This window comes from Balaenoptera ricei, chromosome 18, assembly GCF_028023285.1.
Source record: "Balaenoptera ricei isolate mBalRic1 chromosome 18, mBalRic1.hap2, whole genome shotgun sequence".
NCBI lineage: Eukaryota > Metazoa > Chordata > Mammalia > Artiodactyla > Balaenopteridae > Balaenoptera > Balaenoptera ricei.
In genome coordinates, this window is record NC_082656.1 from 4,101,189 (window position 1) to 4,124,551 (window position 23,363).

General features: G+C 39.2%; 1 protein-coding gene across 1 annotated transcript in view; it reads right to left on the reverse strand.

The window, feature by feature from the left end:
• Positions 1-2,801: 2,801 nt before the first annotated feature.
• The window catches only part of LOC132352711 (phospholipid-transporting ATPase IB-like), a 71,710-nt gene continuing 51,148 nt past the window's right edge, over positions 2,802-23,363 (reverse strand). The window contains 4 exon segments of the mRNA XM_059903399.1: positions 2,802-3,226; positions 16,034-16,112; positions 17,305-17,428; positions 20,882-20,956. Of these exon segments, the coding sequence (XP_059759382.1) occupies positions 17,387-17,428; positions 20,882-20,956 (117 nt within the window). The 3' untranslated portion in view covers positions 2,802-3,226; positions 16,034-16,112; positions 17,305-17,386.

Below are 23,363 nucleotides of genomic sequence, written 5' to 3' on the forward strand. Positions count from 1 at the left end.
AATCAATTTCTGTTTTAGTTTTCAAAGTATGGAATGTGGCTCATCTCTGGGCACGGTTCATAAATGTAAAAACTTTAAGATAACTGGACAAAAATGCCAACTTGAGGGGCTAAAAACTCGAATTCAGGGAAGACCTGATCTTGTAGTTGGCGTGAGATCATTCATTTCCTGGTGAATGTTGCATTTCGTTCTACTAGGTTGGGGATCCGCAGTGGACCAGGCGGCCTGTGGCTGGCCTGTATTGACAGGAAGTGGACAGACCACGCGTTCCACCCAGTGTCCTAGGTCTCGAGAAACCAACCAAACAGCGACAACGGACAGGAAATCTGAGCAAGCAGCCTTGGGAAACACAGGCTGGCAACAGACTGCACGCAGGTCTTCAATAAGTTCGTTTCCATGAGGAAGCCTCCAAAATAGGCTTCCTGAGCAGAAGTAAGGCTTCAACGGGGAGCTTTGGAAGAAGAAATTTCCCCAGATAATTTACATAGGATAGTCCATAGTTGGGTTAGTTTTTGGTCAGGAAATCTTTTCCTCAGTGAGCGTTACTGGCTGGGGAAAGGATATTTTTCAGGGACTAGGCAAGACTCTGTCAAAGTAAAGTATGTATGTAATAATTTTTCCCTAACCAGATTTAACCTGCATGTCAGGCAGCTTGTTTTTCTTGTTTCCTGCTGTTAGCCCTCGCGAAATGTGCAGTATGCACTATCTGCGTAACAAATATTTACTGCAAACACACAAAAGCGTTGATGAATCATAGAATGAGTCTGGCATTCCTGAAAGTCACTCATGTAACCCACGTGTCCGCGAGGACACCCTATTGATTCACCGTTCCTTCATACTAACTCAATCGCCTTCCACCCTCCCACCCCCATCCCCTGGCACCTGCTCAACTAGATCACTGAAAGGACCCAGGTTTTTTCCATCTCTTTATCCACCAGCCTCTGAGGGCTGGCTTTGCCTCCAGGCCGGCTCCTCTCAAATTAGTGGCTTATGGTAGTCTGACCACAGCTGATGTGTTTCCACCAAGGATTGGACTCTTTCTGCTTACTCATCTATAGGATGTGTTTGTCCCTCTCTCTCCATTTATTTAGATCATCTCTCATTTCTCCCAGCAATGTTTTACGGTGTTCAGTGTTCAGTATCATTTGGTTAAATTTATTCCTAAATGTAAATCCCTACTGTAAATAGTATTTTTATTTATGATTTTATTATGACTTTGTTGACCCTGTTGATCAGTTTGGGGAGAACTGATATCTTAACAATTATGAGCTTTCTGATCCAAAAACATAGTATATCTCTTCATTTATTAAGTCTGCCTAGTTTTTTTCCATCAGTGTTTTGTAGTTTTAGTATATAGATCTTGCACATATATGTTTTTTAGACCTATACTTATTTCCTGTCTTCTGATGCTATTATAAATGTTATCTTAAAAGAAACTTCATTTTCCAGTTGTTTGTTGGTAACATATAAAAGTGCAATTGATTTTTTTATATGGACCTTGTAGCTTCACAATTTCTGAATTTATTTATTACTTTTTAAATAGGTGATTAAAAAACTTAACAGCTTTATTGAGATATAATTCATATACCATAAAATCCATCCTTAAGTGCATAATTCAGTACTTTTTAGAATATTACAGAATTGTGCAACTACCACCACCGTCCAAAGGAAGAACATTTTCATCATCCTCACGAGAAGTACTGTGCTCATTAGCAATCACCCCACATACCATTCAACCCCACGCCCCCAGCCCTAGGCAACCACTAATCTACTTTACATCTATAGATTTGCTTATAAATTTCCTGTGAATGGAATCATGTTGTATGTGGCCCCTTAAGACTGGCTTTTTTTACTTAGCATAATGTTTTTCAGGTTCATCCATGTTGTATTTCATTCTTATTGCGGCTGAATAACATTCCACTGTGTGGCTATACCACATTTTGTTTATCTATTTGTGGATAACTTTTTTGAGACGTTTATTGGGCTTTTCCTCCCAGTGTTTCCTTGTTGCCTTATTTCCATTCAAACAGGTATCAGGCTTTTTAGTTCATTTGCTCAGAAGGGTCGCTTGGCAGCACAGAAAACAAGAGGTAGTTTACAAGAATTCTTGGGCTTGACCTCTAAAAACTCACTAAGTAGAATAGGATTTGAGAAAGGGGGCTCTACCCTGGACTAGAGGAGGGATTTGAAAGACATCTCTTTGTTCCCTCAAAGTGCACTGGGGAGACGATGTTCTCTAGGACAGGAACGTTAACACCACAGGCGTGGGCATCTCGACCTCCCCGAAGGTTCCAGTGCCCCATACCTGGCACAGAACCCTCATCAAGTGGCCAAAAGAAACCGTGTGTCTTACTGGTGACCTGTGTGGGCAGATGACAGAAGGATGGAGGTGCCAGTGCTTTGCAGTGTCGGAAACCCTGGGAAGTTTGTACACACCTAAGGCAGAGTCACAAGAGTGACTGGGGTTGAATTTTCTACTAGCCCTAATGTAGGGGGGAATCAGAGGGAGATTAATGAGATACGGTAATTCTTGCACACCTGATTTTGAGGCCCAGGATTAGTCTATGCTACACTCATTATGTGAGTTCACTGAAATCAAGACTACAGTGCACATTCCACACACATCAAATATAACTCAAACATGACAGGACAGGACATTCTACTTAGAAAAATGTTTCATATGGTGCCTTGTACCCTTAATCTGTCAGTTTTCAAAAGACAGTTTCTGTCTGACCCCTTTCTAATTAAGCAAGACAAGCTTATTATGCAACATAACATCCTTTACCTTTTCTCCCCAAAACAACTTGTACCAAAGTTTAAATTTTGGTAAAACATAATGCTTTTAATTTTATACTTTAGACTGAACTGATAAATCATCTCACAGCCACAGAAAAATAAATAAATTAGGTAAAACATTGAAGCTAAATTAAGAAAAAGCCAATAGGTTTCCTCCATTATTTACACCCAGGAATCATGACCCAGTCGATCCATAAATAACAAACTGGCCAGTCACAGGAAGGGGTGTTGAGGAGTATTGGCTCGCTGTAGCCATCTCAGGGGAGGACAGGAAAGTGCGGGACACAGGGACCCACATCTTACTCAGTGATGGACTTGGAAAAGGCAGAAGTAAAAGTCCTCCGGGGTTTGCTTTTGGTGGTGTCATAAGAACGGACTAGTTCTTCCTGAGAAATCACAGCGTGTTCTACTTGAGAAAATGCGTACCCACCTAAAAGAGCAAAGCACAGGGGGCTCTGTTAGAGGACTAATACATACAAGTGAACATTCTGGTGACAGAGATCAAAACTCCCACCGGACTGGGATACACTGGCCACGTCAGCCAGGCCAGTGACCGAGGCAGGTAGTCTGGAGAGGGCTTGTTGATGGAGCAATTTGCAAATCTGGCTGCATTAGAACCACTTAAGCCTTTTCTACATCCTTCTTTCTGGGGCCACAATTGATTTGTGGGTGGCTGGACATCGGTGTGTGTTTTTGAAGTCCTCCCAGGGATTCTGATACGGTGCCAGGCCCTCCATGAGAAACGTGTCCTGGAGGATGCAGCCTGGCTGAGGGGCTGGGTGGCTCCTGCCTGCTTATATGGGGCTTGTCTGAGCAGCTGAAACAGTGGCCCAGGGTCCCTCGTTTCATTTTCCCACCACCATTCAAGAGGAGAGGCCCTAGAAAGGTCTGAGTCTTGAAACTGAAACTTACAACTAGAACCCAGAAAGGTAGTTTATGAAGCTGAAAACATGTTGGGGGACAACAGACAATATTAATATTAAACTTGGTAGAGAATCCATAATGCTGGAAATATTCCTGTTTTTAGATTTAGCATTCTTGGAATGAATCAGTGAAACAAAAAAAAATCCTGTTCTCATGGAGCTTACAGTCTGGCAATGAAGACAGATAATAAATAAGAATGCAATAAAAAGTTAATCATATAGCACCCAAGAGTGTGCTATGAACAAATAAAAAAGTAAACTGGAATCAGGGGTGAGGGTTGTGTAGCAAGAGAGCGGTCAGGGTAGGCTTCATTGAGAAGGTGACATTTGGGCAAAGGCTTGAAGGAAGTGAAGGAGGGGGCCCCACAGATGTATGAGGGATTCGCTTTCTAGGCAGAGCTGCCAGCCAGTGCAAAGGCCCTGGGGCAAGAGTACTGCTGGTACAGTGTGAGGAGAGCACAAAGGCTGGAGTGGGATGAGGGAGGAGGGAGAAGAGTAGGAGATGACACCAGGAAAGTACAGCATCCAGATCAAGTCAGTCTTCTGGGCCACTGGCAGGCTTTTATGTTGAGTGTGATGGATGGCCATCGCAGGGTTTGGGGCAGAAAATTGATGTGCTTGTGGTGACATAATTTTAATGCATCACTTTGGTTGCTGTCTGAGGGGCAAGGGTAGAAGCAGGAAACTCCTTAAGAGGTTTTTGAAGCAGTGTAGACATATGACAGTGTTTCAGACCATGTGTCAACAGTGGCGTGGGTGAGTGGGAAGTGACCAGACTGAACATAATGAGATGGCAGAGCCAATGCGATGGAAAGGAGGAATTAAGAATGACTCCAAGCCCTGGTCCGGGAAGATCCCACATGCCGCAGAGCAACTAAGCCTGTGTGCCACAACTTTGAGCCTGCACTCTAGAGCCCACGAGCCCCAACTACTGAAGCCCGCATGCCTAGAGCCTGTGCTCCGTGAAGCCACAGCAATGAGAACCCTGTGCACTGCAACAAAGAGTAGCCCTCGCTCGCTGCAACTAGAGAAAGCCTGTGCAGCAACGAAGACCCAATGCAGCCAAAAATAAATAAATAAATAAAAAATTTTTAAATAAATAATAAAATAAAACCGTAGGGACTTCTCTGGTGGCGCAGTGGTTAAGAATCTGCCTGCCAATGCAGGGGACATGGGTTCAAGCTGTGGTCTGGGAAGATCCCACATGCTGTAGAGCATCTAAGCCTGTGTGCCACGACTACTGAGCCTGCGCTCTAGAGCCCGTGAGCCACAGCTACTGAGTCCACACGCCACAACTAGAGCCCATGTGCCACAACTACTGAAGCCTGCACACCTAGAGCCCATGCTCCGCAACAAGAGAAGCCACCGCAATGAGAAGCCCGCGCACCGCAAGGAAGAGTAGCCCCCACTTGCTGCAATGAGAAACCCTGCATGCAGCAACGAAGACCCAACGCAGCCAAAAATAATTTAAAAAATAAAAATAAATAAAACTGGGGCTTCCCTGGTGGCGCAGTGGTTAAAAATCCGCCTGCCAATGCAGGAGACACAGGTTCGAGCCCTGGTCCGGGAAGATCCCATGTGCCGCGGAGCAACAAAGCCCATGCATCACAACTACTGAGCCTGCGCTCTAGAGCCTGCGCGCCACAACTACTGAGCCCGCGTGCCACAACTACTGAAGCCCACGCGCCTAGAGCCTGTGCTCTGCAACAAGAGAAGCCACCGCAATGAGAAGCCCGCGCACCGCAATGAAGAGTAGTCCCCGCTCGCTGCAACTAGAGAAAGCCCGCGCACAGCAACCAAGACCCAACACAGCCAAAAAATAAATAAATAAAATAAATAATAATAATAAATAAATAAAACTGTACTGCATGGCCCAGCCCGTGCATTAATGCAATAAAAATACATGAGGAAGAAGCAGACGTCTCTATTCACAGACAACATGGTTGTATATAGAGAAAATCCTAATAAAGAAAAAAATAGCTACGAGAATGATTAGTGAATTTAGCAAGTCACAAGCTATAAGGTAATTATAAAAATTGTACTTGAAAACAGTAACAGTAACTTCCCTGGCGGTCCAGTGGTTAAGACTCCCTGCTTCCACTGCAGTGCGCGTGGGCTCGATTCAAGAGCACGCATGTCATGCGGCAAGGCCAAATAAATAAATTTAAAAAATTTTTAAATGGTAACGATGACAGATTGGAAAAAGAAATTTTAAAATACCATCCTTGGGACTTCCCTGGCAGTCCAGGGGTTAAGACTGAGTGCCTACACTGCAGGGGGTGCGCGTTCGATCCCTGGTCGGGGAACTAAGATCCCACGTGCCACACGGCGTGGCCAAACAATAAATTTAAAAAAATTTTTTAAGAAATACCATTATTGAATTTTTAAATACCATTCAAAACTTGAATATTGAGAGATAAATTTGGTAAGAGAGGTAAAAAGACTGTATATCAGAAACTACAAAACATTCTTGCGAGAAATTAAGGAAACCTAAATAATTGGAGAAATATATTCATGGACTGGAAGACTCGATAATGCTAAAATGTCAATTCTCCAATTCTCTTCAAATTAATCTACAATTAAATACACCCCCAACCCAAATCCCAGCATTTTTATTAGAATTTGAACAGCTGATTTAAAATTTTATATTAAAATTCAAAGGATCTAGAATAGACAAAACTTTTTCAGAGAGGATATACCACATGGTGAAAGATTTAAAAATGAAGTACAGTAATCAAAACAATATGGTCTATAGATGTATAGATCAATGAGACAGAATAGAGATTCCAGATATAAACCCATACATATAACTTCAATGGATTTTTTTTTTTTACAAAGTTGCCAAGGTAATTCTATGGGAAAAGCATAATCTTTTCAACAAAAGATACTGGAACAACTAGAGATCCATACGCAAGAAATGAATGTCAACCTGTACAACACACCATAAACAAAAATTAACTCAAAGCAGATCAGAAAACTAAACATAAAACTTAAAAAGAGGGCTTCCCTGGTGGCGCAGTGGTTGGGAGTCTGCCTGCCAATGCAGGGGACATGGGTTCGAGCCCTGGTCTGGGAAGATCCCATATGCCACGGAGCAACTAGGCCCGTGAGCCACAACTACTTAGCCTGCGCGTCTGGAGCCTGTGCTCCGCAACAAGAGAGGCCGCAATAGTGAGTGGCCCCCGCTTGCCGCAACTGGAGAAAGCCCTCGCACAGAAACTAAGACCCAACACAGTCATAAATAAATAAATAAAGAAAGAAAGAACGTGAAAAAAAAAAAAAAATACCAAGTGTTTGAAAATAAACTTCCTCAAAGAAGGTATACAGGGGGCTTCCCTGGTGGCGCAGTGGTTGAGAATCTGCCTGCCAATGCAGGGGACACGGGTTCGAGCCCTGGTCTGGGAAGATCCCACATGCCGCGGAGCAACTGGGCCCGTGAGCCATAATTACTGAGCCTGCGCGTCTGGAGCCTGTGCTCTGCAGCAAGAGAGGCCGCTATGGTGAGAGGCCCGCGCACCGCGATGAAGAGTGGCCTCCACTTGCCACAACTGTAGAAAGCCCTCGCACAGAGACGAAGACCCAACACAGCCATATGTAAATAAATAAATAAATTAAAAAGAAAAAGAAGGTATACATATGGCAAACAACCACACAAAGAGAGACTCTGTGTCATTAGTCATCAGAAAAATGCAAAATAAACTCAAAGAGATAGTATATAATATTTTAGTGAGGTCATAAACGATAAGTGATATACCATAAAACTTTTGGGCTGAACTTATTCATATTAAACTTCTAATTTAAGATTATTTGATACGAAACAGTTAATTATATTATACATTTAAAATTACAGTCCCTGATTTATATATATCCAAATTGTAAATGGCCTCCCCATGATTTGGCTTCTTTGGCACCAAAATCTTTCCAAGACCTTTCTGTGAGGAATCTCATGCCCAGATCTTGACTCTCCCCTATGCCCCATCCCCCATCCTGCCTTCCTACCTTCCTGCCCTGAGAGCCTTTACTAGCACAGCTACTGGAGATACTCAGCTGCAGCTTGCACCTGACCACCTCATTCTCTGAGAGCCTGAAGAGGCTAAAAAGCAATGGTCTCTGAGTGGGTCAGTGACACAGTTATAATTAAGAGGGAGAAAGGCATCCCAAATTCCAAATAATTTTTAAATGGCCTTTTAGAATATAATATTTTCACTAGCTGTCAATCACCAGAAATATAATTAATACTATAGAATATAAGGCATGTTAAAATCTTTTTTTAAATGCATATTTTTTAAATACTGACAATCATCATTCTTTGCCTGTTTCTCCTTTTCTTTAGCACTTGTACTAGAGCCAATTCCCAAACTTGTCTGCCCACTGGAATCTTCAGAAGAACTTCATAAACTACTTACTGATGCCTGTAGCTTAACCACAGTGATTGTGGTTCAGTTGGTTTGGGGTGTGGCCCAGGCTTTGGAATTTAAAAAATCTCTTGGTGATTCTAGTGTACAGACAAGTTTGGAAACACTAGTAGAAAATGATATGGAGATGATGATCCTATGTAACTCTTATTTTCAGGGTCTTAACAGTAATAGGTTTCATGTGATGCAAGTTGAAACATAGGAAAGACCACCACGTAGATTATGTACACCTGGTCAGTTAGGGTTGGCATTCAGGCTGGATTTACAAGTAGGAGCCTGGAAACCCAGGTCCTCATGTCATATAACTTCATGGTGATGAATGATATTTTGTGTTTAAGTTGTTTGCTTGCCTATTATGTACAAAGCATCTTTAAATTAAATTTAAATATGTATTATTAGTGCCAAAACAACACACCAGGTGATGTGGATAAAGAATTCAGTCCCATAAACTTTTAAGGAAATTTGCAAAGAGCATTTTATCCATTAGTCCTCCTTCCCACCCAGGAAGCACAAATAATCAGTAATTGTTTATTCCTTATAGAGAATCTGAGGGTGTTTTCTGTGTGTGTGGTGTGTTGAGGGAAGACTGAAATATTTTAAATATTTTTTAAAGAAATTTTTTAATCTTAAGGGAAAAAAATGAATATTTTTAAAAGAAGACTAAGATTTTTGAATCTTAAGGAAAAAAGAATAAAAAATGAACATTTTTATAAAGAATTAGCTGACTGAACGCTTGTCATTTAACGATAACTTCTGCAAAATAATAAAATTCAATAAAATCGTGGTATTTCTGGTTCTGGATTTGGACCCATTCTCACCACAACCGTTTATATTCCTTTATATATTTTGAAGATAATTTATGATTCCCAAATATATTCTACTTATTGTATGTTGAGCCTTCTTTTCTCTGTACTACTTGGTATATTACAAAGTTGTCTTCATTACCTTTTTTAAAAAATGTGTGTGTTAATCATTCTCATGCTTTATTTTATAATTTTAGCAAATAGGTATGTATCCCAAAACAATATATATGCTTATTATAACTTCTACAAAACTGACATAAAACTGTATGCAGTGGATGGGACACCTGGTCACTCCACAGATATTATCAGGTATATGAACTTTGCCAGTATGGTGGCATTAGATGTCTTCTCATTGCCTGATTACTGAGATGTTGTGTATCTTTCTTATATTTTTTGCCATTTATATTTCATTAACTTTTAAAAACAGCTTTATTGAGATATAATTTACATATCATACAATCCACACATTTAAAATGTACAACTCAATGGCTTTTAGTATTTTGACAGAGTTGTGTTAACTATCACCATAATCAATTTTAGAACACTTTCATTACCCTCAAAAAGAAACCCTGGACCCCTTAGGTGTCCCCTCCCAGTCCCTTCATTCTCCCAGCTCTAGGCAACCACTAATCTACTTTCTATTCCTATATATTTGTCTGTTCTGGACATTTCATATAAATGGACTCACACAATATATGCTCCTTGTGACTGGATTCTCTTACTTAGTATAATGTTTTCAAGATGTGTCACTGTTGTAGCACAATCAGTACTTTATTTCTTTCTATTAACAAACACTATTCCATTATATGGATATAGCACATTTTATTTACCCATTCATTGATAATGAGCACTTGGGCTACTATGAATAATGCTGCTATGAACACTGGTTTATAAGTTTTTGTGTGGACATAGATTTTCATTTCCCTTGGACATATACCTAGGAGTGGGATTCCTGGATCATATGGTAACTCTATACTTAACCATTAAAGGAAATGCCAGACTGTTTCCCAAAGCAGCTACACCATGTTACATTCCGGTCAGCAGTGCACGAGGGTTCCAATTTCCCCACTTCCTTGTCAATGCTTGTTGATATCTGTCATTTTGATTTGAGCCATCTTAATGTGTGTGAAGTAGTATCTCGTCATTTTAATTTGCTTTTGTTTAAATATTAATGATGTTGAGCATATGTTTATTAGTTATTTGTATATCTTTTTGGAGAAATGTCTATTAAAATCCTTTGCACATTTTAAAAAATTGGGTCATAGTCTTTTTTTGTTGAGTTGTAAATGTTCTCTACATACTCTGGATACAAATCCTTTGTTATTCATAACTTGCAAATGCTTTGCTCCATTCTGTGGTTTGTATTCAATATTTTCATTTTCTTGATGGTATCTTTTGATGCACAAAAGTTTTTTATTTTGATGAAGTAAGATTTAGTTATTTATTCTTGTGTTGCTTCTATTTTTGGTGTTGTATCCAAGAAGTCTTTGCCTAACCCAGGTCAGAAAAATTTAATGCAATACTTTCTTCTAAGAGGTTTATTTGCTCTTACATTTAGTTCTATGATCCATTTTGACTTCATCTGTGAGTCTGATGTGAGGTAGGAGCCCAAATTCACTCTTTTGCACATGGATATCCAGTTGTCTCAGAAGCATTTGTTGAAAAGACTGTTCTTCCCTGCCTCCCAGTTAATGGCATTGGCACCCTTGTAAATATCAATTAATCATAAATTTGAAGGCTTCTTTCTCAATTTTATTCATTTAGCTATGTATTTCTATCTTTATGCCAGTACCACTGTCTTACTGTAACTATGCAGTAAGTTTTGAAATCAAGAAGTGTGAGTCTTCCAACTTTGTTCTTCTTTGACAAGGTTTTGGCTATTCTGGATCCCTTGCATTTCCATATCAATTTTAGAATCAGCTTGTACATCTCTGCAAAGAAGTCAGCTGGGACTTAGAGAAGAATTGCATTGGACCTTTAAACTGATTTGAGGAGTATTGCCAGTTTAACAATATTGTCTTCTAATTCTTAAACATGGGATGTCTTTACATTCACTTAAGCCTTCTTTAATTTCTTTCAACAATGTGTTGTAATTTTCAAAGTATGAATTTTACACTTCTTTTGTTAAATTTATTCATACGTATTTTATTCATTTTGATGCAACTGTAAGTAGAGTTGTTTTCTTAATCTCACCTTCAGTTTTCTTATTTTTATTTTATAGAAATAAAATAGATTTTTGTGTATACTGATCTTGTATCCTGACACTTTTTAATTAATTAGTTCTAATGGTTTTTTAGTAGACTCTCTAGTATATATATATTTATAAAATGTCATATGCAAAGAGAGATCATTTTACTTCTTCCTTCCTAACCTGTTATGACAATTACTGTATTTTCTTGCCCAGTTGTACTAGCTAGAATTTCCAGCACAATGATGCATAGAAATGTTAGAAATAATATCTTTGTCTTGTTCTTGATTTTAGGGGGAGAGCATTCAGTCTTTCACCACTAAGCATAATGTTAACTATGGGTTTTTTGTAGATGTCCTTGATCAGGTTGAGGAAGCTCCATTTTATTCCTAGTTTGTTGAGAGTTTTCATCACGAAGGAGTATTGGCTTTTGTCAAATTCTTTTTCTGAATCTACTGAGCTGATCATGTCATTTCTGTCCTTTACTCTATTGCTATGACGTATTACATCAGTTTATTTTAGGATGGTAAGCCAACCTTGCATTCTTGGGATAAATCCCACTTGGTTATTGTTTATAATCCTTTTATGTATTGCTAAATTTGGCATGTTGATATTTTGTTGAAGATTTTGCATCTATATTGTTTTATTAAATTGCTTTTAAAATCAGGTATGAAAAGACAGAAGACAAAGTATTCATTTACACTGTCATGTATAAATACATCATTTCTTCTACCAGTGCTCTTTGTGGTTTTGATGGACTCAAATTTTTGTCTGGGTTTACTTGCTTTTAACCTGAAGAACCTCCTTTAGTATCTCTTATAAAGGTGTGTATTCTAGCATCAAATTCTCTCATTTTTCTGTTTATCTGGTAATATCTTTATTTTGCCTTCATTTTTGAAAGATTATTTTACTGAGCTAAGATTCTTGGCTGACAGGTGTTTTCTTTTTTTTTCTTTCGGCCTTTGTGTCATCCCACTATATTCTGGCCTCCATCTTTTCCAAAAAGAAATCATCTGTTATTCTCATTGGAGTTCCTTTGTATGGATGAGTCATTTTTCTTTTGCTGCTTTCAACATTTTTCCATCGTTTTTGGCTTTCAACATTTTTGCTTCAGTGTGTCTGGGTGTGAATCTCTTAGTATTTATCTCACTTGGAGTTAATTGGGTTTCTTGGATGTGTGGCTTAATGTTTCTCAGCTAATTTGACACTCTTCAGCTATTATTTCCTTGAATTTTTTTCTGCTTCACTGTTTTTCTCCTCTAGTTCTGGTACTCCCATTGTGCTTATGTTGGTGTGTTTAAAGGATTCTCACATTCTCTGAGGCTCTGTTAAATTTTCTTCACTCTATTTTTTTCTCTGGTCTTCAAATTACGTATTCTCTATTGATCTAACTTCAAGTTTGCTACCCTTTTTTCTTCCAGTTCAAATCTACTGCTGAGCCTCTTTAACACATTTTTCACTTTGGTACTTTTTAACTCCAGGATTTTCATTTGGTTCTTTATTATAATTCCTATCTCTTTATTGATAATCTCTATTTGATGTGCCATTGCCTTCATACCTTCAAGCATGGTTTCTTTTAGTTCTTTGGACATATTTATAACAGCTACTTCAAACTCTTTGTGAAGTCTGACATCTGGGCCCTCTCACAGGCAGTTTCTGTTGCCTGCTTTTTTCTCCCGTGTAAGGGTCACACAGTTCTGTTTCTTTGCATGTTTCATTTTTCTTTTTTTTCTGTAGTTAAAAACTAGACATTTTACATAATATGTTATAGCTGCTCTGAATACTGTTTCCTCTCCACCTCCTTTAAGGCTTGTACTTATTGTTGAAGCATTTTTATTTGTTTCATGATTTGGCTACGCTTTTTTAGTGAAATCTATTTCCCCCATAGTGTGAGACCTCAGTGTTGCTCCTTGGAAAGTGCAGCCTTGAGCAACCACACAGTTGCCTTGATTTTAGTGGGACTCTCTTTTTTTAAAATTATTATTTATTTATTTATTTTTGGTTGTGCTGGGTCTTCGTAGCTGCGTGCAGGCTTTCTCTAGTTGTGGCAAGCAGGGGCTACTCTTCATTGCAGTGTGTGGGCCTCTCATTGCGGTGGCTTCTCTTGTTGTGGAGCAGGGGCTCTAGAGTGCACAGGCTTCAGTAGTTGCAGCATGCAGGCTCAGTAGTTGCAGCATGAGGGCTCTAGAGCATGCAGGCTCAGTAGTTGTGGCACACGGGCTTAGTTGCTCCACAGCATGTGGGATCTTCCCAGACCAGGGATGGAACCCATGTCCCCTGCATTGGCAGGCAGACTCTTAACCACTGGACCACCAGGGAAGTCCACAGCAGGACTTTCTTGACTGTCTTTCCCCCTGATTTCTCTGTTAAGCTGACTCTTGACATTACACCAGGTGTTAGGCTCCAATAATTATTGGCAGATTGCTCTATTGCTTTTAATGATACCCTGGGGCATAAATTGCACATCAGTCTGATCCAGTTAAATTCAGGCAGAGACAGTTTTGAGACCAGTCTTTGAGGTTTGTTCTCATCTCAGGAGGGCTCTTTCTGTCTGTCTCTTTCCCTGGTTCTCTCTGGTAAATTAGTTGGCCTATGATTAACTTGTTGCTCTTAATGAAGAAGGGTTATTGTTTTTGAGAGTATCCTTAGATTTGAACTTCCCCCCACTGTTTCTAATAACGTCATTTTCTTTGGAGAAGAGCTTTGGAGCTCTTTTTCCTCTCATAATAGGCAAAACCTTAGACCCAGTACTCTTTTTTTTTTTTTTTTTTGATTTATTTTTGGCTGCACTGGGTCTTCATTGCTGCATGTGGGCTTTCTCGAGCTGTGGCGAGCAGGGTCTACTCTTCATTGCAGTGCGTGCGCTTCTCATTGTGGTGGCTTCTCTTGCAGACCACGGGCTCTAGGGGCGTGCACTCAGTAGTTGTGGCTCACAGGCTCTAGAGCACAGGCTCAGTAGTTGTGGTGCAGAGGCTTAGTTGCTCCGTGGCATGTGGGATCCTCCCAGACCAGGGATCGAGCCCGTGTCCCCTGAAATGGCAGGCAGATTCTTAACCATGGCACCACCAGGGAAGTCCCAGACCCAGTGCTGTTGTGCTAGTGGTCTAGCACAAGGCCACTAGTCTTCTTGGCTTGATTCTCCCAGAAATCTCTTGGAGATTCTCTGCCCTACAAGTGAGTTGTGGTGAGAGTGACCAGGGCCCCAGTACTCTTGGCCTGTCATGCATAGGGTTGAAACTCTGTCCTATGAATATAAGTTGGCTGGAAAAATGGAGCTCTAGCTTCCTGGCCACACCCTTCAGAAATCCTGCCTCTTCAATCCAGAGTTGGAAGGGATGAGAAATGCTAGTGGCCTGCCCTTCCTGTGAGATGGTAACCCTTGATTGAGAACCGAGGGCAGCAGTAGTACCATATTCCTGCCCACCCCTGCCTGAAGTGGAGCTTCCATCCAGCCAGGCTATGATGGGGCAGGGAAGGAGTGGGTCATGGCTCAAATGCCACAGATTCTTGATGTTCTTACTGAGTTTTAGTAGATTGATGAATAAATGTTTCTTCCTTGTCTTTTGGATAATTTTCAGAGAATTTACAGTGTTGTGTTTTTATAGTTTTGCAGCTTTGTGTTTTGGGGGATGAGGAGCACATCCAAGGAGCTCCTGACACTGCCATTCTGGAAGTGGAACTGACTCTTTGTAAATGTGTGACTTTGCTATATTAGTTGTTATCATTTGAAAATTTGCCTATTTGTTGTTGTTTTTTTAAAATTAGTTAATTAATTAATTTATTTTTGGTTGCATTGGGTCTTCGTTGCTGTGCACAGGCTTTCTCTAGTTGCGGTGAGCAGGGGCTACTCTTCGTTGTGCTGCGCGGGCTTCTCATTGCTGTGGCTTCTCTTGTTGAGGAGCACAGGCTCTAGGTGCTTGGGCTTCAGTAGTTGTGGCACGCAGGCTTCAGTAGTTGTGGCTCACAGGCTCTAGCACACAGGCTCAGTAGTTGTGGCTCACGGGCTTAGTTGCTCTGCGGCATGTGGGATCTTCCTGGACCAGGGCTGGAACCCGTGTCTCCTGCATTGGCAGGCGGATTCTCAACCACTGAGCCACCAGGGAAGCCCTGCCCATTTGTTTTAAAAGGAAAGCCTTTTGCAATATAATGGCAGATTTACTCCTTTAAATACAAATGAACATAAACACACACAACCAAAACTCAACTAAAAAAAGATGTCCAAGATTAGGACATGTTGCTAATAATATCCAATAAAAATTAAAGCTGGTTAAAGGAAAATAATTATATTTCACATCTTAATTTGTGGCTATGAGTGCATTACACACCAGTAACATACTTGATAAATGTATCTCCTACTTCTGGATGGACTATACACAAACTAGTTTGGCAAAAAACTTCACATATAATGTTATTTTGAAAATTGTAGGTCAGGAAAAGGAGACTTAGTCCAATAATGAAATAGAAGGTTAAATTTCTATATAATCTTGTTGGACTAGTGCTACAGTTTAAATTGAAGCATACAGTTTGAGAAATGAAAACAATACATAAAGTAGACATAAATTTCAAACTAACAGAGGGAATCTATGACCCATTAGAACTGTTGTGCTTTCTATCACAAAGCACATAGTATCTCAAATATTTATTAAAAATTAACAATAAAAGCACTAATTCCAATTTATACATGTCAGAGGCAAAGAGAATGGTCTCTAAAGGCCATCTGTTAAATGTTCAAACTACACTCTACTATTAGATTTAGGTGAATACATATCTAAATATATTTTTAATCCCATTTTCGTTCTTCAGTTCTTTCTGTAGAGACACACACACACACAGAAACATTGACACACACCCCCCCACGTTGAGAATAACATGTTCTTTGCTGAATATTTGAAACAATGAAGCTATTACCATGTTCCAGCATTTTTGTGGGCAACCAGAAGAGAATGAAGGAATGGACCAAAGCATTTATACATTGAATCCAAAGCACCTAAAAGAAAAAAAGCAAGAAAGTCAAGATAGTACCCTGGTCTAAATCTAAAAATATGTGACATTATAAAGTATATTTGCTGGGTGAAACAGTTACAAAGCTAAAATGTCTTCCTGGAGACTGAAATTTTCTATTTCTTTATTCTCCTCTTAAAAGAAGTGACTGTGAAATTACAGTATGATATTATTTGAAAAACAAATTTATTAAATATAAATGTGTAGAACTCAAAGATAGTATATTTATTATAAAAACATATAAAGACTTAAATTATCCAGCAAAAGAGAACCAGAAGGAATTTTTTAAAGAAATAATAAAAATACTTTCAATCTTTAAATTATAGTACTTTAAATATAATTTAATACCAGATTTTACATGATACACTCTGTACCTTTACATCTACACCCTGACTCTGGTTGAAATAATTTTTAATACCCCATATACAGGCATACCTCAGAGATACTGCAGGTTTGGTTCCAGACCACCACAATAAAGCAAATATTGCAATAAAGTGAGTCACATGAACTTTTTAGTTTCCCAGTACATATAAAAGTTATGTTTACACTATACTTAGTCTATTAAGTGTACAATAGCATTATGTCTAAAAAAAACAATGTACACACATTAATTAAAATGCTAACCATCATCTGACAATGCAGGGTTGCCACAAACCTTCAATTTGTAAGAAACACAGTATCTACAAAGTGCAATAAAACAAGGTATGCCTGCACAATTTTCTTAAAGGAAATCTCAATATAAAATCTATGGGATCAATCAAACAAGGGTGCACATTGGTTGGGAAATGATAGAACAATAACAAAAACAAGTCTTTGTTCATTCAATTCTAAATATACCAGCTTTTTTTTTTTTTTTCATGCTTGCCAGGAAGACTAACAGATAAAGGACTAGAGAAGAAGAGAATGTGGAAAAAACATATTTGGCCTGTGACTCAAATTTCCTGGAGTAAAGCAGATTTTAGGAAAGAATGTAAGAAACTGGTTCAAAAACAAAGCTACTACCAAATTGGAAAACCTCAGGATTCATGGAATGTTGGGTAGAGTACATAAAAACATGGCATAGGGCTGCATTCCTTGTGTTTTTTGATTATTTTTCCTAAAGCAGCAGAAAGGGAAGGGACAAAAGTACCTTTTGGAGGGAAGTTGAGATGAAAGACCTGCAATAATCTTCTGCTTACCTTTATATTGAAAATATCACCTGTCTGAGAAATTGTGTAGAGTTGTGGATACCTAAGCAGGCTCTCCTGACTGCAACACTGTTCAAAGATTCCCAGAGTAATAGGTGGCAGTGACGTGGAAAATCTACATAGGAAACAAGACTCTATTAAAAAGAGCTTTCAGTCTGTATTTGAGATTGTATTGTGCAATGTCATTTTCCTCGCTTTGATAACGTACTGCAGTTATTACATGCACCCCAATGTTCATAGCAGCATTATTAACAATTGCCAAAGCATGGAAGCAACCTAAGTGTCCATCAACAGATGAATGAATAAAGAAGATGTGGTATATATATATATTGGGTTGGCCAAAAAGTTCATTTGGTTAATGAATATGTTATTCAATAAGGTTCTTGGTGAAAATGAAAAATGTATCTTTTTACTTAAAACCGAATGAACTTTTTGGCCAACCCAATATATGTATACACATATATTTGATTATACACACACACACACACACACACACACACACAATGGAATACTACTCAGCCATAAAAAGAATGAAATTTTGCCATTTGCAGCAACATGGATGGACTTGGAGGGCATCATGCTAAGTGAAATAAGTCAGACAGAAAAAGACAGATACTGTATGATATCACTTATATGTGAAATCTGAAAAATACAACAAACTAGTGAATAGAACAAAAAAGAAGCAGACTCACAGATATAGAGAACAAACTAGTATTTACCAGTGGGGAGAGGGAAGTGGGTAGGGGCAATATGGGAGTAGGGAATAAAGGGGTTATTATTGGATTTTGTGAAATCATGTGTGTGAAACTTTTGAAAATTGTAAAGCACTATAGAATTTAAAGAATCTTTATTCAATTTTTTAAAATTAAAAATTAAAAAAGAATTGTTTGCTTGTGTTCTAACATGCAGGTAAGTGACTTGCAAATCAGTTTAATACTTTTGAGGCGTGCTTTTAAGTCTCGTTATGATGGGTCCAGAATAGTGTTTATCATGGGATTAATTCATCCTTATTTTTAAAAGTGTGACTAATTTAAGGAATTTCCCCAATATCCTGTGTAGTAAGTCTCCCCAAACTGGCTGATAGGAATACAAACTGTTCCCAGCCCTGAATGAGCTCCAGGAGTCTAGCTTACTGCTTTCTGGTGGTTTTTTCCTTAGCTTTGGGCAGACTTTCCTCATGCACATACAGATAAATCATCAGCCAAAGGCTCAAGGGGGCTCTCCACAGACTTCCAGAAACACTCTGTCTCTATATTTCTCTGTGTCTGCACCTCTTTTTCTCTCTCTCCATCTCTCAGTACAATTTGTCTGTCTCTGATACTCTATCTGGCAAATTCTAGCCCTCTTGGCCCACTGAATTCCAACGTCTGTATCTTCAATTCAGTAAGACAGGTGGGCTTTCTTTTGGGCCCATCTTTCTTCACTGTGGCCTAAAAATAGGCCTGCTCTCAGAGATCACAGCAATGAGCAGCCTAGTGTCTAATGCCTGAAAACTGGTATTTTTCTGGTATTCTAGTTTTTTTCTCGTAGGAGGGTAATTCTGATAGCAGTTAGTCATGCATGAGCAGTGTAGCAGAAATAATGTATAACCTCTAGAAGTAGTGTGACAACTCATTCAAATTTAGTTATCAAATAAGTAGACAGAGTCTATCTCTGGCATTGCCAGTAACTATTTGAAATGTCCTGGTCCTCATTTTTTTTTTCATCTGTAAAATATACTTGTAATGGGATGAGATTTAGTATGTCAATATATATTTAATAAGCATATCATTGTATTTTATCCTCAATTGTCCCTAATTATGTGTTTCCCACTGTAGTCCCATTTGCTGCTTATAAAAATGCCAGCATCTATGTTTTCCTTTATTAAAAAAAATAAGATTCCACTGATCAATAGCTGTGGCTAATACATTCATAGTGATTTTTCTAACCCAGAAGAGAGACACTGCCACTCCCTACTCCTGTCTCTAATGAAACTTCAAAGAAAGTTTATGAGTATTGTCCTCTGTGACCAAGAGCCTGGCAGAGACAACTTTACCTAGGACCTCAGCTTCCCTGGTACAGTGCTCTAGCCAAATACACGCCGGCATTGGCACACACACGACTGTAAATATTCATAGCCCTAGACATTTTTGTATTATTGGGCACCCAATGACTTCTATTCGGTGACTTCTGTCTGTGTTGTCTGTTTTGGAATTTAAGATCCTAGAAGACAGACTTTTAGGAGTTAGGGCACAGAGCATGCAAAGTATAATGTGATTGCGATAATGCAGTGCAGGAGAGAGGTCATGATATGCTTGCTGGGAACCTAATTTTTATGCCAGGTTTCCTAACTTCTAACCCTTAGGTGGAATAATAATACAAAAAAAGTAAAACAAAACAAAAATGAAAAGGTGATGTGGGTAATAAGCCAGTTAGCCTTACTATTTAATTTCCATCTAGTTGTTTTTTTTTTTTAAGTTTTATTTATTTTTGGCTGCGTTGGGTCTTCAATGCTGCATGCGGGCTTTTCTCTAGTTGCAGCGAGCAGGGGCTACTCTTCGGTGTGGTGCGCGGGCTTCTCATTGCGGTGGCTTCTCTTGTGGAACACAGGATCTAGGCACGTGGGCTTCAGTAGTTGTGGCGCATGGGCTTAGCTGCCTCACAGCATGTGGGATCCTCCCGGACCAGGGCTTGAACCCGTGTCCCCTGCATTGGCAGGCAGATTCTTAACCGCTGTGCTACCAGGAAAGTCCCTCCATCTAGTTTTTGAATTCAGAATAACTCAAGTAATGGTATGGGATTATTTATTGTTAGAAAATTCCATTAAAATGGAAAATAGTATTTACGATAGGCTTGATATAAAAATTAATCATTTAGTACAAACACAGTGTGATATTCCACAAGTACAAATTTTCTACCAAGAGGCTTAAAAAGACATGGAATTACACTATAAACATATACACATACACGTATAGACACAAAGATAGATAACTCTAAATTATATATATTAAATGCAACGGGTTTAGGTAGAGTTCAGCAGTTTTTACTTGGCTTAAAAATATGAAAACAGGGACTTCCCTGGCGGCGCAGTGGTTAAGAATCTGCCTGCCAATTCAGGGGACACGGGTTTGATCCCTGGTCTGGGAAGATCCCACATGCCGCGGAGCAACTAAGCCCGTGCACCACAACTACTGAGCCCACGTGCCTAGAGCCCGCGCTCCGCAACAAGAGAAGCCACTGCAATGAGAAGCCTGCACACAGCAACAAAGACCCAACGCAGCCAAAAATAAATAAATAAATAAATTAATTTTAAAAATAAGAAAACATTGTACAAGCAGATTTAAAGAGATTTTGATTATATTATCAACGTACATTGGGTACAAATGTCATGTAGTTACTCTAGAATGATCTGCTATGATTGAAAACACATGTGAAGAGTTTAGGCTCCTGCAGGATGTGTGGCAGCAACAAGGCCCTAAGTATGTATTTGTGCTGCCCGCCATGCATGCAGATGAGGGACGTAGATACACTTCCCAGACACAAACAGCGCAGCTCTGCATGCCATCAGAGAGAGATGGAGAAGGCTTACCACGGTGTACAAGCCGATGCACCAACGTTCAAATAAAATCTGCCCAGAAAATCCATTAACAAAGGCGAACCAAAGCTGAAAGAGAAGGAAGCCATGTGAACCGGGTCAGGGTTGACCTAAAGATACCCGTATATTTTAAATAGTGGCAAGAGGATGTACACCTCAGCTGGCAGAACTGTGGGGAAGTGACTACTGAGGAGGCCCATACAATTATTCTTTCATAAATTATGAACTTCAGGTATCACATATTACTGACATTTAAAATATTGATATACTTTGTTTATTACTGGCATACCTATTTATTCCAAAATATGAATTTCTTGCAAAAGGACACTTGCAACTAATCTCAAATCAAGTAACAAGGGTTTATTGTATGTCTTCTACGGGCACAGTTACCACAAATATCCTTTCCCTATCACAGTGTTTCAATTTAATAGCAAGCATATACTGGGCACTTACCATATACACGGCACTGTGCTGTTACTTTAAATGTGTTATCATATTTAATCCTCATGGCAATATGATAAAATAGGTATTATTACTACTTTTATCTAGATTTAAGAATTGTTATCTAGATTTAAAAATTGTGGAAACTAAGGCTCAGAGAGGTTAAATTATTCACTCAAATCACACAACTAGTAAGTGGCAGAGATGGGATTTGAGCCCATATCCATATGACTCTCAGCATGTACTCATTATCTCAAGAGTCATGTACCAAAATATTCATTGCAGCTTTATTTACAATAGCCAGGACATGGAAGCAACCTGAATGTCCATCGACAGATGAATGGGTAAAGAAGATGTGGCACATATATACAATGGAATATTACTCAGCCATAAAAAGGAATGAAACTGAGTTATTTGTAGTGAGGTGGATGGACCTAGAGACTGTCATACAGAGTGAAGTCAGAAAGAGAAAAACAAATACCGTATTGCTAACACATATATATGGAATCTTAAAAAAAAAAAAAAAGGTCAGAAGAACCTAGGGGCAAGATGGGAATAAAGATGCAGGCCTACTAGAGAATGGACTTGAGGATACAGGGAGGGGGAAGGGTAAGCTGGGACAAAGTGAGAGAGTGGCATGGACATATATACACTACCAAACGTAAAATAGATAGCTAGTGGGAAGCAGCCGCATAGCACAGGGAGATCAGCTCGGTGCTTGTGACCACGTAGAGGGGTGGGATAGGTAGGGTGGGAGGGAGGGAGATGCAAGAGGGAAGAGATATGGGGACATATGTATAACTGATTCACTTTGTTATAAAGCAGAAACTAACACACCATTGTAAAGCAATTATACTCTAATAAAGAGGTTAAAAAAACAAAACAAAACAAAAAAACTCTCAGCATTCTAGGAAAAGCGGGGAACTTCCTCACCTTGATGAAGGGCATCTACAAAAATCCTACAGCTAAAATTATACCATGAAAACACAACATGACAAGATACAGGCTGGGAGAAAATATTTGCAAACTTCTTTCTGACACAGGACTAATATCTAGAATATGTGGAGAACTCTCAAAAGTTAACAGTGAAAAAAACTAACAATCCAGTTAGAAATGACAAAAGATATGAAGAGACATTTCACTGAAGAAGATATGCAAAGAGCAAATAAGTACATGAAAAGATGTTCAACATCATTAGCCGCTAGCAAAATGTAATTTAAAACTGCAGTGAGATCTTACTACACAGCTATCAGAATGGCTAAAAAAACAAATAGCAGTAACACCAAATGCTGGCAAAGATCTAGAAAAAAAGGATAACAGATACTTTGCCAGTGAGAATTTAAAATGGTAAAGTCACTCTGGAAAACAGTTTGGCAGTCTCTTTTAAGACTAAACATACACTTACCATATGACTCAGCAAATGTACTCTTGGACACTTACCCTAAGTGAAAACTCGTGTTTACACATAAGCCTATACACATGTTAACAGGACTTTATTCATGATGGCTCCAAACTGGAACCAACCTACATGTCCTTCAACAGGTGGAGGACTACACAGCAATAAAAAGGAAAAATGATTGTTCGTGCGACAACTTGGATGGATCTGAAGGGAATTATACTGAGTGAAAAAAATCCAGTCTCAAAAAGTTACGTACTCCATGATTGCACTTTTATAACATTCTTGCAAGAACCCAGTTGTAGGAAAAGAGAACAGATTAGCCACTGCCAGGGGTTAGGGGTGGGTGTGGATATAAAGGAGTAGCACAAGGCAGATCCTGTGGATGGGGCAGGTTTCTACCCTTTATTGGAACAGGTCTGCATCTTGATTACTCTGGTGGTTATGTGAGTCTACACAGGGATAAAAGTGCATAGAGAGACACACATGCACACATACACACACGTGGCATGTAAAGCTGATGAAATCTGAATAAGCTCTGTAAGTTGTACCAGTATCAATGTCCTGGTTTTCATATTAACACCTGTATTATACACAGTGTTATCTTTGGGGGAAACTGGGTGAAGGGTTCACAAGATC